Below are 14,782 nucleotides of genomic sequence, written 5' to 3'. Positions count from 1 at the left end.
TAAAGCTGTGGCCAGCAAGTAGCAACAACTACCCACAGTCTGTAATATTTTTATATTCTACATAGATCTGCTCTGTGAAAGTCTCTCACTGGAGTAGGTGTCACACAATTGGTCGGTTTGGTGCAGGAAAAGAGTGAAAGTCTGACTCGGAGAGCCTGGATAAACAGAGGCCGCTGATAACCACCGTCAGCATAGCTGCTGTCTCTGCCTTTGGTCGACTGGGCTAACACAGAGGCAGCCTGGCTGCGTCTGTCCTGCTCTGCAAGCTGGTACCTAATGTCCTTTAATGCACATATTAAACACATATGTAAGACTGCTTTCTTCCATTTGTGCAACATCTCTAAAGTTAGAAATATCCTGTCTCAGAGTGACGCTGAAAAACTAGTTCATGCATTTATTATGAATCCCCCCTTTAGTTACGCTGCAGTAGATCTAGGCTGCTTGTCCCATAGGAGATTCCCATGATGCACTGAGTGTTTCTTGTTTATTCACTTCATTTTTCTACACCTCTCTGCATTGTGTTATCATTAGTTATTATTAACCTCTGTCTCTCTTCCACAGCATGTCTTTATCCTGTCTTCCTTCTCTCACCCCAACCAATCGCAGCAGATGGCCCCGCCCCTCCCTGAGCCTGGTTCTGCCGGAGGTTTCTTCCTGTTAAAAGGGAGTTTTTCCTTCCCACTGTCGCCAAAGTGCTGCTCATAGGGGGTCATATGATTGTTGAGGTGTTCTCTGTATTTGTACTAATATAGGGTCTTTAACTTACAATTTAAAGGCATTAATGAAACTGTTGTTGTGATTTGGCGGTGTATAAATAAAACTGAATTGAATAGTGATAGGTTTGATACCATCAAACAGACGAGGGGGAAGACCAGGTTACTGAGAAGTGCTTATGGGTATAATAATCTGTTCCCACCATCACGTCCACCTTGCTGCCACAATGAATGCCTGGTTTCAGATTAAAAGATGCTGATTTTTTCTCTTTTCCAAAGAAGAGAGGAAAGAGTTTTAAATAGATCTCGTCTTCCGTTCACAGATGGGAGAGCCTGACTGTTACCCTATCAGCCTGATCTCTGCGCAGCACAGAGGGAAATATTCAAACTGCCTCAGGCTGGTTTGTCTCTGCTCTGGAGGGCAAACTGTCAGGACATGTTTTTGGAATAACGATCATGAAGAAATCTTTCTACGGGGATTCTCCCAGACTGAGTCAGGACTCGGTGGGTGCATGTGGAGGCAGCCTAAGATCGGTTGTAGAGGTGCAGCGGAGAAAAGGCTCGCTTTAAGATAAATCTGATTATTAAAGGTAGATTTTCCATCATCGGCTGGCTGTGATCTCTTCACCTGTGCGGTGACAGCGACAGGTCTGGCCTTGCTCTCAGCGTTCACCTTATCTCCCCATCTCTTCCAAGTAATCGGTGGGTGGAGCTGACCCGGTGATTAAGGATGCAGCTCACCTGAGCAGGTCGGGCAGCCCTGCTGAAAGCTTTCACGGGCTCTTCTCCTCTCTGTCATGCTGGCTGGCTAATGGAGCGTTCGGTTTCTCTTTTGATTTTGCACGCACACAATCGCTCTTTGATTCTCTGACGAAGCTCGGCACTGAGCTGGAATCTGTGGGAGGATTCGGTAACAGCAGACAGGGAGGTAGATGTTTGACTTTCAGATGAAGTCATGACCCCTGCCTGGTCCCGGCTCCCCCTCCCTCTCCCTGTGTCTCTCTGGTGTGAGATACTCACTGCAAACAGTTCTGATGTGATGATTTTGAAAATGCTGCTGCTCGAGGTTATATGCTGATGGCTGCTGTACAGGAAGGAGGAATTCCTCAAATGATACTAACGAGCATCATGAGCTTAACCTGAAGCTCCAACTCCCGTCACTGCACACTGTCCAAGTTTATCCTGCACGTCTGCTGCTGTCATTGCTTTATCACATCTGTCTCTGTTTATGATCAATGCTTATCTGCGTGCACACACACACACACACACACACACACACACACACACACACACACACACACACACACACACCCACACACACCAAAAGATGACAGAAACAGCTGTAACATCAATCAGTCTCAATTCTTCACTGCTGCCTTTAAAAACTCCCAAAATATGTGTTTTTGATGTCAGAGCTGTGATTCAGACTGGCCACGTGTGATTTAACAATACCTTTACTGGGAATGTCATCAGCGCCCCCTGCTGGTCACAGGGTTCCATTACACTCCATTTTTTCCCCTTTAACTTTGTGTTTTTGAGGAACAGGTACTATCACCTCATTTAATTTACTTTAAAAAGAGGGATTTTAAAATGTCAGCAAAATAGTTATTAATATTTTTTATCCCACTCTGCTGCTCCTCGTGTACCTGCAAACAAACATGTAATGACAGATATGACCACCTGATGGCAGCAGAGAGGCATCAGCTGCAGTGAGCAGAGATTGAAAACATGACTAAATAGGAGTTATTTTAGAAGAAAGAAAAGCTTTATTTAAAATACAGACGTCATAAAGCAGTTGTAATGACTCTGACAGCAGGAACACTATGACATCACAGTCAGATTGCTGCTCGTCCTGCGGTTTGACACGAGCTTCTAAAAAGAGGCGACTCGTGAGCAAATCAGCAGATTCTGCATGAACGGACTTTAATGCTGCAGGTTTGATGCCCACTCATCACAGTTCAGTTTCACTTCCACGTCAACACTTCCTCTTCCTCGCTGACCTTCCCTGTCCTCTCTGTCCTGCTTTTGGTCAGAACAATAAATAAAACCAAGAACTGAAGCTCTGAATACTTCTCTTATGTACACATAAAGGGATAAAAATATACATTCATGTCTCTTTCTATTTTACACATACAACTCCTGATTTACACACTTTTCTATCAGACCGAGAAACAAACAGAAGAGAGCAATTTTATTACAGCAAATAAAAAAAATACATGATTTCAGCTTCAACATTTAGGTTTTGCGTCTCCTCACGTCTCCTCAGGGGTCTTCTCCTCTCCTTGCCGCTGCCTTATTTGCCTTGTCTCCCCTCCTCGCCTTCTAAATGTTGCTCAGACTCTGCGCCGTGGTCAGGGACCTCCTCCTCCTCCTCTCTCGCCGCGACACTTTTCTCAGCAGCGATTCTCTGAAGGTTCGGCACATGAGGAAGTAGATGATGGGGTCGAGGCAGACATTGAGTGCTGACAGGAAGAGCGTCCCCTCTTTCACCTGCAGCAGCAGGAAGCGGGCGTACCGGCTGAAGCTCGACTCCGGCATCTGGCTCAGCGTGTAGGGGATGCGGCAGACGTGGTACGGCACGAAGCAGATGAAGAACACCACCAGGATGCTGAAGATGCTCCGGTTGGACTTGCGGCAGACGTCGCTGTTATCGCAGCGAACCCGGCGGTACGACTGGTAGATGCGGCGGGAGATGGAGGCATAGCAGAAGGCGAGGACCGCCAGAGTCACCCAGAACATTGAGACGCTGAAGATCGAGGACACCCGGTGCCACTCTTTGCCCAGCGCCGTCTTCAGATCCATGCACTTGCGGGCGTTTTCCTCGTTGGCTTCCTTGCTCGTCAGCAAGCTGTTGGGCATGAGGAAAACGGTGAGGAGGGTCCAAGAGAGGACGGCCAACACCCGGGCACACTTGGGGTTCTGCAGGTGGTGCAGGGAAAAGATCCTGGCTACTCTTGTCCTGCAGGAGGTGGTGGTGATGGAGGAGGGGGAGGTTCGGACAATCTTGACGTAGCGCTCGAGGCTAATTAAGCCCATGAAGAGGATCCCCATGTACATGGAGCAGTAGAAGATCACAGCGCTGTAGCGGCAGACGATCACGTGGATGTACCAGCCGCCGAGTTCCAGCTGAGCCACGATCCTGAACGGGTAGGTGCACAGCATGAGGAGGTCGGCCACCACCATGTTCTTCAGGTAGACCACCAGCCCAGAGTCGGCGGGCACTCTGAAGAAGATACAGGCGGCTCCGCCATTCAGAAGCGAACCCACCAGAAAGATCACAAAGTAGAGCAGGGGCAGGATCTTCAGGGTGAAGACGCTGTTGAAGTCTGCCGTCTGGTTGGACAGTAGGCTGGTGGAGTTGTTGTGAGCCATCCCTGCAAACACGAAGAACACAGTACGAGCTTTAGGACGATTACAGGAAACATTTTTCATTGGCATTAATAAAACGGGAGAAATCAGTGACAGAGGTGACGCTCTGTGGCTCCACCTGCAGAATCATTCTCTTTGAAATGAGTGATAAACGTAATCGTCACTTGGAGGAGGTGGACAGACTCTCTGTGGTCAGTGTTTGGTTTCCACTGACAGAGCTGCAGACTGTCTGCATGCACCACCACAGCGGCGTCATGGTGTTATGACAGAGCACAAAGTAACGACCGCTGAAGGCCTGAATCTGCATTTGTGCTTTAACCCATGTTCAGTGTTACGTTGTTTCTGTGCTGCTCGGCTGAAAAAACCTTTTGTGTTCATGCAGTGAGCTGCTCTGTTTACACTGGGCACGTGCACAAACAAGGTTTCACGGACGCTTCCTTTGTCCTGCTCTTCACGCACTTCCCTCCGATCCTGATTCATCCCAGTCCAACACGCAGCGCTCTCGTCCTTCATCTGCGCTGTGAAAACACTTACGGTCGGGTTTGACAGGACAGCACCGGCTGCATCGCGTGTTCCCGTGCTAGTAAAGTTATTTTTAACCTCAGATTTCTGCTAGTGGTCATTCCTGCACTAACCACACAACCTGCTGGCTTTAATTCCACCTGAAACACTATTTGGTTTCTTGTGCACCTACACCAGTCAACAGAAGCTGTTAGTGAATAAGAAATCCTGTGTGGAGATGGACACTTCCACTGTGGATCAGAAGAGCCGATATGAAGAAGGATCAGACAGCAGTTTCCATTTCAGGGAAGCAGCTAAACTCCTGATCAGGCAGCGTGTGGCGTGTCCCTGCAGTGTGCTGTTCCTCTTTTCCTACCATCTCCACATTGCTGATTGTCTCATAAAGCCACTGAATGCCCACAGCTTTAGAACGAGGATGTTTACTTCCTGTGCCAGAGCCACCAATAAATGGCCTGTTCCTTTGTTTGCTGCAGCTCAGAGCGAGCCACAGGGGACGATCATGTCGACTAAATGCACCAACGTGTTATATTATCGACCCTTACGAGGGTCTTTTCAGAGAACAAGAACAAACAAAGTTTTTTTGATATCACATCACTCCAGGAAGCAGGCTCAACAAACTCTGAGTTCAAAAATAAACCCGGGAAAGGAATCCACTATCAACGGAGCGCCGATACCAGGATTCCCCAGACTTTACCCTGATATAACTTCATGTTAAATTAGACTTTAACCATCCATCCACTCTTTTATAATTATAATATTTCTGACTGTCTGAGGCAAAATTTCCCCGATTCAATTAGAATCGAATCGTGGATTGAATCGATTCGGGACCTTGTGAATCGAATCGATTCTAGAAATCAGTGACGATACCCAGCCCTAGTTGCAGGGCTAAGACTTTAACATTGCTTAAAATAATGCCGATTACATCTTGTGAACATCTGCTCTGCCAGCTGCCTGCACTGTTCGTCTGCAACCCCAAGCAAACCTAAGGCGTGCTGGACTCGAGCTTGGTAAACCAGCGGTGCACTTGACTCTCCTCCACATCCATAAAGTGCGCTACAAACACAAACAGCTAACAGGTGGATTTTCCTGTTTCAGTGCAGCTAGCGATGGGTGGAGAACCACTTACTGCTGACGGGTGTGGACAGTTTAGGATCAAACCCACTTCTGCTGCCACGGGCAGCGCAAAAGTACCCCTTAGACTGCTTTTAGTTTAGTTTCCTTGTTTTCCACTGCATCATTGATTCTATCACTAGTTAGCTAACATAAGCTAATGTAAGTCTGTTAGTGGCAACCAACCAACCACATGACAGCACTGTAGTGGCACAAGATGGCGCTACAAACTCTGAAGACGTCAGCTTCACAGACGGACTTAAATAAGACCGTTTTTTAGAGCAGGAGGCAAATTAGCCTTTAAACATGTGTGTGTCATGTCCACTGTAACACCAGAGCTCAGCTCAGAGACGTTAGCTAAGCCTGGTTCCTGGACCTGCGTCCTGGACTTCGTGGACTCTGCATTCTTTTGGGATACAAGTTCCCAAAGTTTGCATCTGTAGTATCTGATCATACACACTGAGAGGATGCTGACTATGCAATAACAGCTGCAAAGCTTCTGCTTTTACCTTTGACAGGCACAGGACGTGGTGCAGGACCTTCACTGATATTTCATGTTTATGAGACTTAAAGGGAAGTTTGCTTATAACTCCAGCCATTGTGTGAAGGCTGTAAACATTCACAGGAATCATTTGTTAAGTAAACGAGTCTCATCCAGCTCCCCGATGTCATTCCTGAGCATTTGTTTGTTTGCTGTGACTCAGTTATGGAAACAAACTCACTTCTTTGAAACTGAAGCTCTCACGAATCAGACCAGCAGACCCCATTCGTTCTGACTCGATAGTAAAACACTCATACTCAGTAAAACAAGAGCATCCATTTCCTGGATGGTCTGAACCACACAGTGTTTGTCGGGCACAAACAGTGAAGGTTTCAGTGTCAGTGACTTTGATTGGTGCAGACGAGGCCAAGCACATCACTCCGGGCCTCCTGTGACAGGACTACATCAATGCTGTTATTACAAATAGAAATTCACCTCACCCACCCAGGTGAAAAAGGTTTCTGTATCAGGCTGTTTCTTTATCCACTGTGGACTGACTGCTGGACCAAAGCACACAGCATGTTAAACCATGAGGCAGGTGGGCTTCAGCAGCAGAAGACCACACTGAGGCCACCTAAGGTCACCTAATCCAGGTCTAAGGATAAGATTTACCAAAGGGGGAAGTTAAAAACTTAATCTTAAGAGTAGAGATAGTCTCTGTCTCCTGAATCCAAAGCAGCATTTTGGATTAGCTGAAGGCTTTTCAGGGAGTTTTTAGGACTTCCTGATAATAATGAATTACAGTCGTCCAGCCTGGAAGTAATAAATGCATGAACTAGTTTTTCAGCGTCACTCTGAGACAGGATATTTCTAACTTTAGAGATGTTGCACAAATGGAAGAAAGCAGTCTTACATATGTGTTTAATATGTGCATTAAAGGACATTAGGTACCAGCTTGCAGAGCAGGACAGACGCAGCCAGGCTGCCTCTGTGTTAGCCCAGTCGACCAAAGGCAGAGACAGCAGCTATGCTGACGGTGGTTATCAGCGGCCTCTGTTTATCCAGGCTCTCCGAGTCAGACTTTCACTCTTTTCCTGCACCAAACCGACCAATTGTGTGACACCTACTCCAGTGAGAGACTTTCACAGAGCAGATCTATGTAGAATATAAAAATATTACAGACTGTGGGTAGTTGTTGCTACTTGCTGGCCACAGCTTTATTTTTAGCACTTTAAACTCGTTAAATCAAACTTAAATGCGTCAGCTGCAACAGATCAAAGTGAAAACCAGAAACAAACTAACAACAAGCTGAAGGAAGGAGGGGAAACAGGCGACCCAGCACAGAGTAAACCAGAAAAAACTACAAGCACAACAAAACCAGATATTCTGCTAATCTGGGCTCTGATAACTGACCAGGACCAGTATGTAACCAGTATGTAACCAGTATGTAACCAGTATGGATAGATTTGTCGGCACATCCTCACGAGTTTGGGGATGTGAGAAGAAATGAATCCACACATTAACCCTCTGTGGTTTTTTTGATACCTTTGGCGGTGTGGATGGTTTGTTGCTGTCATTTCTTTGGTCGCTGTTTTTTCCACTTCTCAGCATGCATGTGAACGCACCCACACACACACACACACACACACACACACACACACACACACACACACACACACACACACACACACACACACACACATGTAGGTTAAGAAAAAGAACCCTTTGGTTTAGCATGAAAACATGACCACATCACTTCATCTGAATCTTCAGTGCAGCTCGACCACAAACCAGCGGCTCTTCCTCTGCAGCGTCAGTACAAACCCTGTTTTTGACTCTGTGGTCAGAAATAAAAGATCAAACTGACACAAAACACAACTGAAGGATTTCTGAGTAAAACATGAAGTCAGCCTCAATCATGTCACAGAAGTGTTTTTCCTTGCAGCTCTGACTGTTATATTTCTGTAAGCTGCGCGTCCTGCAGCAGAATCTGTCCTCACGCTCGGGCTCCTGCGTTCGTGCGCCGTTACATCCTGACGTGTGTTTGTGCGTGTTTATGAGCTTGTTTGTGTTTGTTTTTGGGCTCGTTTTCTCATACTGTTGACATTACGTGACATGTTTCCACATTCTTGAATCAGTAAACCAAACAGAAACCTGCTGGATGAAACGACATTAATAAAACAGCACATGCCGCCAGCCTGTGCAGGTATAAGCGAGCAACAGCTGGCACACTTATATTAATGTGGAAACCACAACCGAGGTTACAGTTGGCTGCTGAAAATCTTTCTGCAGCCGCTCGTTTAGAGCAAAACTGTTGAGTTCATCTGATTCATTTGCACCTTTGAGCTCTTTTGAACATCCTGCTCTCCGTGTGTTTGTTTCATCCATGCATGCTGCAGGAGAGCGCAGCTTCTGCCCTCACACTTCGCTCTTTCTTACAGCAGCTGGGAGCAACGCATCACCACAGCGTGGCGTTTACATCTGCTGTTCACACTCGTGACAAATATCCCATCAGCTGAGGAGATTACCGACAAACGTCCTCATCTGATGGTGATGCGCTTTTTCAGTTTTCTAAAACTTTCTGAGCTCTTCTGATGTTTGATCACTTCTAATCTCCCTTCCTTCCTTCCTTCCTTCCTTCCTCTGAGATATTTAAAGAAAAAAAGTTTTGAGTGTTTTCTGTGCGTGTAATAAGTTGGCCCGCACCGATGTGAGCTAATGTTATCTAAATGTCAGAGTTGCCTCACTCAGGTTTGCAGCTGAAAGGTCAGATCGTGTGTTAATGTTTCCTTCACTCAACAGAAAAATAACCTTTACAACATCCACAAAGTTTTATAAGTAAGAAGCGCTCTGAACGCAGAACAAAGTCACATGAAGCAGCTGAGTGAGCAGAGAGCAGCGTGGTGGAGCATTCTTCCCCTGTGACGGATTTATCCCGAAACAGTTTGTTTGAGCCTCCGGCAGGTTTTACTGCTTCTTCGGGCTCCGGAGCCTCGGTGAGCCGAGGTCCACCACGCTGCCTCCACACGCATCACGCCTCTACAGCTACACCTCTCTTACATTAATCACAGACTGACCCAATAACACAGCTCTGTCATCAGCTTAAAGGTGCATCAGATGGTTCTCTCACCATAAACTCCAGATGTTGCTCAGGCTCCCATACAGATGTTGCCTTCACCTGTGGTCTGCTTTCCTGCTCTGTGAATGGGAAGCTGAAGTGCTGCTGACAGCTGAGTCTGAGCTGTTATAGTCTGCAGTGGACTCCACTTCCTCTCTCTCTCTCTCTCTAACCCCCCTCCCCCCGTAGAGGAGCCCTCCTCCTCTGTGTCTGACTAACACGTCTATGCAAACATGATAACCCTGCTCCGACCGTTGCATGTTACAACACACTGCTGAGGCCTCTGCATGACAAATACTCCACAAATGCAAAATCTGATGTGTTTGCTGCGTCACAGCTGGATGTTAGCAGATGTTTCTAATCACCTGTGAATATGGTGCTGATATGTGCGCTGGTGTGGACTGGGTAATGCGTTAGGAATGAAAGGATGCCCCGTCGTTTGAACTCTACAGAGAAAAACCGATGCAGCAGGCGAGTCCGTTTCACTGCAGCAGCTGGTACAGCGTCAGGGCGTCGGTGACAGTCGGAGGTGCAACCTGCTGGTATTAGACCCAAACACAGTGTCGTGACCTCATGCTGCCAAAGACGAGGAAGGAAAAGGTCAGCGGCCTGCAGCTGTAAACCCACTCCTGTTGGGGTTGTCTCACACTGCCCTTTTCCATCAGTGCGTACTCGACTCTCAGGGTTTCCACAGGTGCAGGTACCTGGTACCGAGTACTCGACTACCTGCTCTAAGCAACCATCCAAAAATGTGATGTGGCTGGATTGGCTGACCAATGGCATCGCTCGATGTGTCATGAGAGCAACTCCTTCACAGTGCCGTCTCTGAACTGTGACAAGATTTAAAACCAGAACTCTTCACATGCCACGAGTGTCCAAAAAATGCATCTACGTGCCTGAGTGCACTGAGGCGCTGCCACGCGATTGGCCGATTAGAAGCGAGCAGTTAGTGCGACTTTATTCTTTTGCCTCTTTGATTTGTGGTTTAAACATTTGCCTTAGAAAGACCTGAGCCGACACGAAGCCAGCATGAGCTGAAAGTTTGCTTCTCAGGTTCATCTGAACTTTTTTAATCTGCAGGGATTTTAGTTTTTTCCTGTCATGTTTTAAACTGACAGTTTCACAGTTTTCTGTCCCGACTTTGCTTCCTGCCAGCTTCATTCTGTTGTCACTGTTGTGCACGTCCTTGTTTTCGGGTGAATCCCTTCTGTAAACACTTCTCGTTCCAAGTTTGCATTTCTTGTAAGCTTCTAACCTTCTTCCTGTTGAGCTTTAGACCTTTGCCCCCCTCCCAGCCTGCACCCTACGTTATTTTTGCTCGTCTCAGCCTCTTCATTCTGTTTCCTTTGTTCTTGTAACTGTTGGTTCTTTAATTGAAGCTTGTTTTTCACTTCCCTCAGAGGCCCGGAGTAATTCCGGGTCTGTTGGTTTGCATGAAATTAGTGAAGATGTGAAATATGAAACAGCTGCTTTACATGTATCAGAACCTCAAATTCAAAGATGGCCAAACAGGACATGGCGGCAGAAACCCGAGTGCAGAGTTTTGTCCTGCACTGTTCACCTGTCGCTCTGAGCAGATAACAGGATGTGTTTCAGACTATTTCTGGGCAGATGTTCTCACTGCATCTTTTTTTTTAGCTCCAGCGTTTTCCAATTTTAGCCTTTTAGATCTCTCCCTCTCTTCCTTTGTTCCACTATGATGGGGGCTCCTCCTGCACCTCGCCGTCCACTTCAAATCGTTCTTTGGGTTTATTGTGCATCAGGTGCAGTAATGCTAAAGTTCATCCATCCACTCGTATCACCCACAGGAAGTCGTTTTAGGATTTTAACCCGTGTTTTTAGGGTGTGGTTTTTAATTAGCAGGCGCTTCATCTTTACTGCACGCTGTCTTAATCTTCTGACTGGATGCAGCTCTGCACAGCAGGGTGAGCTGCCCCTGTGCAATTTGCAGTTTTGCATGTTGACCACGTGACTTTAACTCGTCCACAGCTTTGGTTGGTGACAATTATGGTTACGGGTGGGATCAAGAGAATAAGGCCCAAAACCAGGCTGCGAGTGGGTGATGTACTGCTGGAGTCCAGGTCAAAGGTCTCCAGACCAGTTAGTGACTCCTGGAAACCACCTGTTGCTAAGGAAAACCTGTACTCGTCTTTGTGATTGCGTTCATCAGTAGCATGTTGCTGCAGTCGTACTTTCAAAGGATTGTCTATGAAAGCTGGGGAGCGTGCCGTAGACTGGACTGGGCCGACCGCTGAGTGTCGACCGTCATAACTACAGTACATGGTGTTTGGGTGAGATGCTTTGTAACTTCAGTCACGATTTTCACCGAGATTTAACACAAGATCCAAACCACACTGTGCCACTGCCCAAACACAACATTCAAAGTATAAAAACTGTTCCTTTGTGTTACATTCATACCAAATCACGTGTTTGAAGCAGTTCTTTCTTCCACACATTGATTCTCTGTATGCCATCGATGAACGTGGAGATGCATCTTTGATTAATACAACATCTTTTAGACTTTCTGCAAAATGAAAAAAGTTGAACCTGATCAAAGTCCTTTCTAAATGATGCTCATCAAGGCACCTTTGTAGGCAGAGCTGTGGATACAGTGAAGAATAGTTATCGTGACAGCGGCGCTCATGTGCCGACGTGTACACAAACATTTCTGGGGGATTTTCTGTTGACCGGTCCAGCAGTTTGTTTCTTTGTCATCTTCGGTCCTGCTGCGTCCGCCCACGCTGCCTCGCTCTGCAGGAGAATGGGAGGAAGAGGAATCCAGCAGGGAGGAGGAAGATATCAGACACGAGAGGAGGAAGTGGAGCATCTCTGTCATTTGAGCTGAAACAACACTAAACATCTGCACAGCTGCAGGGACGCGCGCCCAGTGAACGCAGCCCTGCTGCGCTGCGCTCAGCGCGCATTTACACTCACTCACATCTGTTTTTGTATGGTAACCTACATTTGTTCTGTACAGCAGCAGACTGTGAATAAATCCTCGTGGTTACCGCTAACAGCAGAGGATCGTGGCTCAAGAGTTGGCAGTTCGTCTTGTAGTCGGAAAGTTGCCGGTTCGATTCCCGGCTCGGACAGTCTCGGTCGTTGTGTCCTTGGGCAAGACACTTCACCCGTTGCCTACTGGTGGTGGTCAGAGGGCCCGGTGGCGCCAGTGTCCGGCAGCCTCGCCTCTGTCAGTGCACCCCAGGGTGGCTGTGGCTACAATGTAGCTGCCATCACCAGTGTGTGGATGACTGGATGTGTAAAATGCTTTGGGGTCCTTAGGGACTAATTAAAGCGCTATATAAATACAGGCCATTTACTATTTAGTCACATTCACGCTGTCTTGGAAACTGTGAGGTTGCTTTAGGATGATTTCACATGTCTTTGTATTAAGCTGGGCTCGCTGACGGGGCTCTGCCTTTTACTATAGAGGGCGCCGCAACCGTTGCTTGCCACCACTGACAAACAGCCCATCCCACTCTGAACACGTTAGTTTAACCCTAACAAACAGGATGGATTATGGAGAGATAAAAAGTCCAGTGGCTTTATTGTCATTCCAGCCATGTGCACAGTGAAGTGAGACAACATTCCTCCAAGACCACAGTGCTACAGATGACAGACAAACATGGGACCACAGAAAGTGCAAGTGTGCAAAAACTGCTAAAAACAAAAACAGTGCAACAGCAGACAGAAGTACAAAAGAAAAGTGCAACGATGACAGTGGGCTGTGCAAAAGTAACTCAGTGTGTGTGTGTGTGTGTGTTCCTGTCCAGCTATCTTTGTGAGGACCAAAATCTGCATTCTACTATACTTGTGAGAACCAACAGTCCCTTGTGAGGACACACTCACCGGTCCTCACAAGTTTGAAGCCTTTTTGAGGCTCAAAATGTGGTTTTAGTGTCAGGGTTACAATTAGGTTATGGTTTAGGGTTAGGCATTAATTTTTAATGGTTAGGGTAAGGGGCTAAGGAAACCATTATGTCAGTGAAGGTCCTCACTAAGATAGCTGAACAGCCTGGGGGAGGAAACTTTCTCAGTATGGCAGTGAGGGTACCTTTGCCAGAAGGAAACCGGGTGAAGTAGACAGAACAGCCTGGCTATGCTCTTCATCTCTCAGCTGGTCCTGCGTAGCTCTTCCTCATGTATCGCTGAACTTGTCCTGGTGTATCATCAAAAGCCTCTGAATCTGTCAGTCTGTCCTGACTGTGGACACCTGCCGTCCTCGGAGGAAATCAAACACGACAGTTAGCAGAATATTCAGAATTTACCTTTTTCTTAGACTCGCTTTTATAATTAATAATAATATTAATATAATTAATAACTTCTGCTGAGGTTTTGTTACAGTTTGGATTTGTCTGGGCCTCACGCTTTAATGTTTGCGCCCTCTAGTGGTTAAAATACTTCACCACAGGTGTTTGTCGCCCAGGGCTGGTGTTTAATCCTGAATGATTGTATTTGTCAGACCCTGATGCAGACTTGGAGTCAACACATGTTGGTCTGGTTTGCTCATTGAATTATTCCAAGAATAAGTCTGTTACATGATTTCATCCTGAAAAGATTTTTGTGAAATACTATTAGATCTCCTTCTGATTTCACTCTTTTGCTCACTAACATGTTTCAAAGATGTGTCCGGCAGCCTCGCCTCTGTCAGTGCGCCCCAGGGTGGCTGTGGCTACAATGTAGCTGCCATCACCAGTGTGTGAATGGGTGTGTAAAGCGCTATAGAAGTACAGGCCACTTACCATTTATATCCCCATCATGAAGTCTGTCCTTCTACAGAGCCTCTGCACATTCCCCACACTTTCATTTAGTTTCATTTCTTTTCATATTCTGAAGTCTGCAGATTTTCTCTGATCGGTTTCATTTACAGTCACGTGAACAGGACTGAAGGAGTGGAGTAGTGGAGAGCTGCAGCACTTTCACTTTAAAGATCAGAGGCTGACATCAGAAAATGACCTTGCGATGGTCACCTGAATATATTTTGCTGAGGTCTGAACTTTGAATGAACCCCTGCAGCCGCTTCTTTCTTTTCTTTTCAGCCATTCTGTCGGACATTTACCTCTGGGCTTGGGATCATCGGTCTTATTTACATACAATATTTTAAATAAGGCCATAACAACAACAACAACAACAACAATAATAATAATATGTCCTATTGAATAATATTTACAGTTTTCAAAAAGCCAAAAAGTTTTCTGAATTGATTTGCCTGTAAAGAAACAAAGATACTAAATGCAGAGGTGCAGGCTTTGACTTTAAAATTAAACATACTCCAGTATTCCTTATCTCTTTTTAGTTTTTAATCAATTAACTTTGTTTTTATTTACCTTTAAAAACAAGTCTTCGTTTTGTTTTCTTCTGTTTTCCCCCAGGAACTGGTCTTCGGTCCTGATCTAGTCAGACTCCGGGCTTTGGTTCATTGTGTGCCCCGGATCCGGCGCTCCCGGCCGGGTTTCTCCGCGGGTAGAC

At 46.4% G+C, this 14,782-nt stretch overlaps 1 protein-coding gene across 4 annotated transcripts; it reads right to left on the bottom strand.

Annotated features, from left to right (window-relative positions):
- Positions 1–2,456: 2,456 nt before the first annotated feature.
- Positions 2,457–14,782, bottom strand: LOC146654766 (P2Y purinoceptor 14). 4 transcript variants are annotated; one of them, XM_085379965.1, is made up of 3 exons: positions 14,641–14,782; positions 13,368–13,526; positions 2,457–4,087 (listed from the first exon to the last, which is right to left on the bottom strand). In XM_085379965.1, exon 3 carries the CDS (start codon positions 4,083–4,085, stop codon positions 3,036–3,038), a length of 1,050 nt encoding a protein of 349 aa, XP_085236091.1. In that variant the 5' UTR covers positions 4,086–4,087; positions 13,368–13,526; positions 14,641–14,782; the 3' UTR covers positions 2,457–3,035. The 4 variants fall into 4 exon arrangements, with proteins under 4 accessions (XP_085236091.1, XP_085236090.1, XP_085236093.1 ...); XM_085379964.1 differs by having other exon boundaries at positions 13,368–13,534; positions 14,641–14,763; XM_085379967.1 differs by lacking the exons at positions 13,368–13,526; positions 14,641–14,782 and adding exons at positions 7,741–7,795; positions 9,326–9,404.

Source organism: Rhamphochromis longiceps, linkage group LG14 (genome assembly GCF_057381845.1).
Source record: "Rhamphochromis longiceps isolate RC_006_pf linkage group LG14, R_longiceps_female_GT1.1, whole genome shotgun sequence".
NCBI lineage: Eukaryota > Metazoa > Chordata > Actinopteri > Cichliformes > Cichlidae > Rhamphochromis > Rhamphochromis longiceps.
This window is presented reverse-complemented; position numbering and strand designations above follow the sequence as displayed.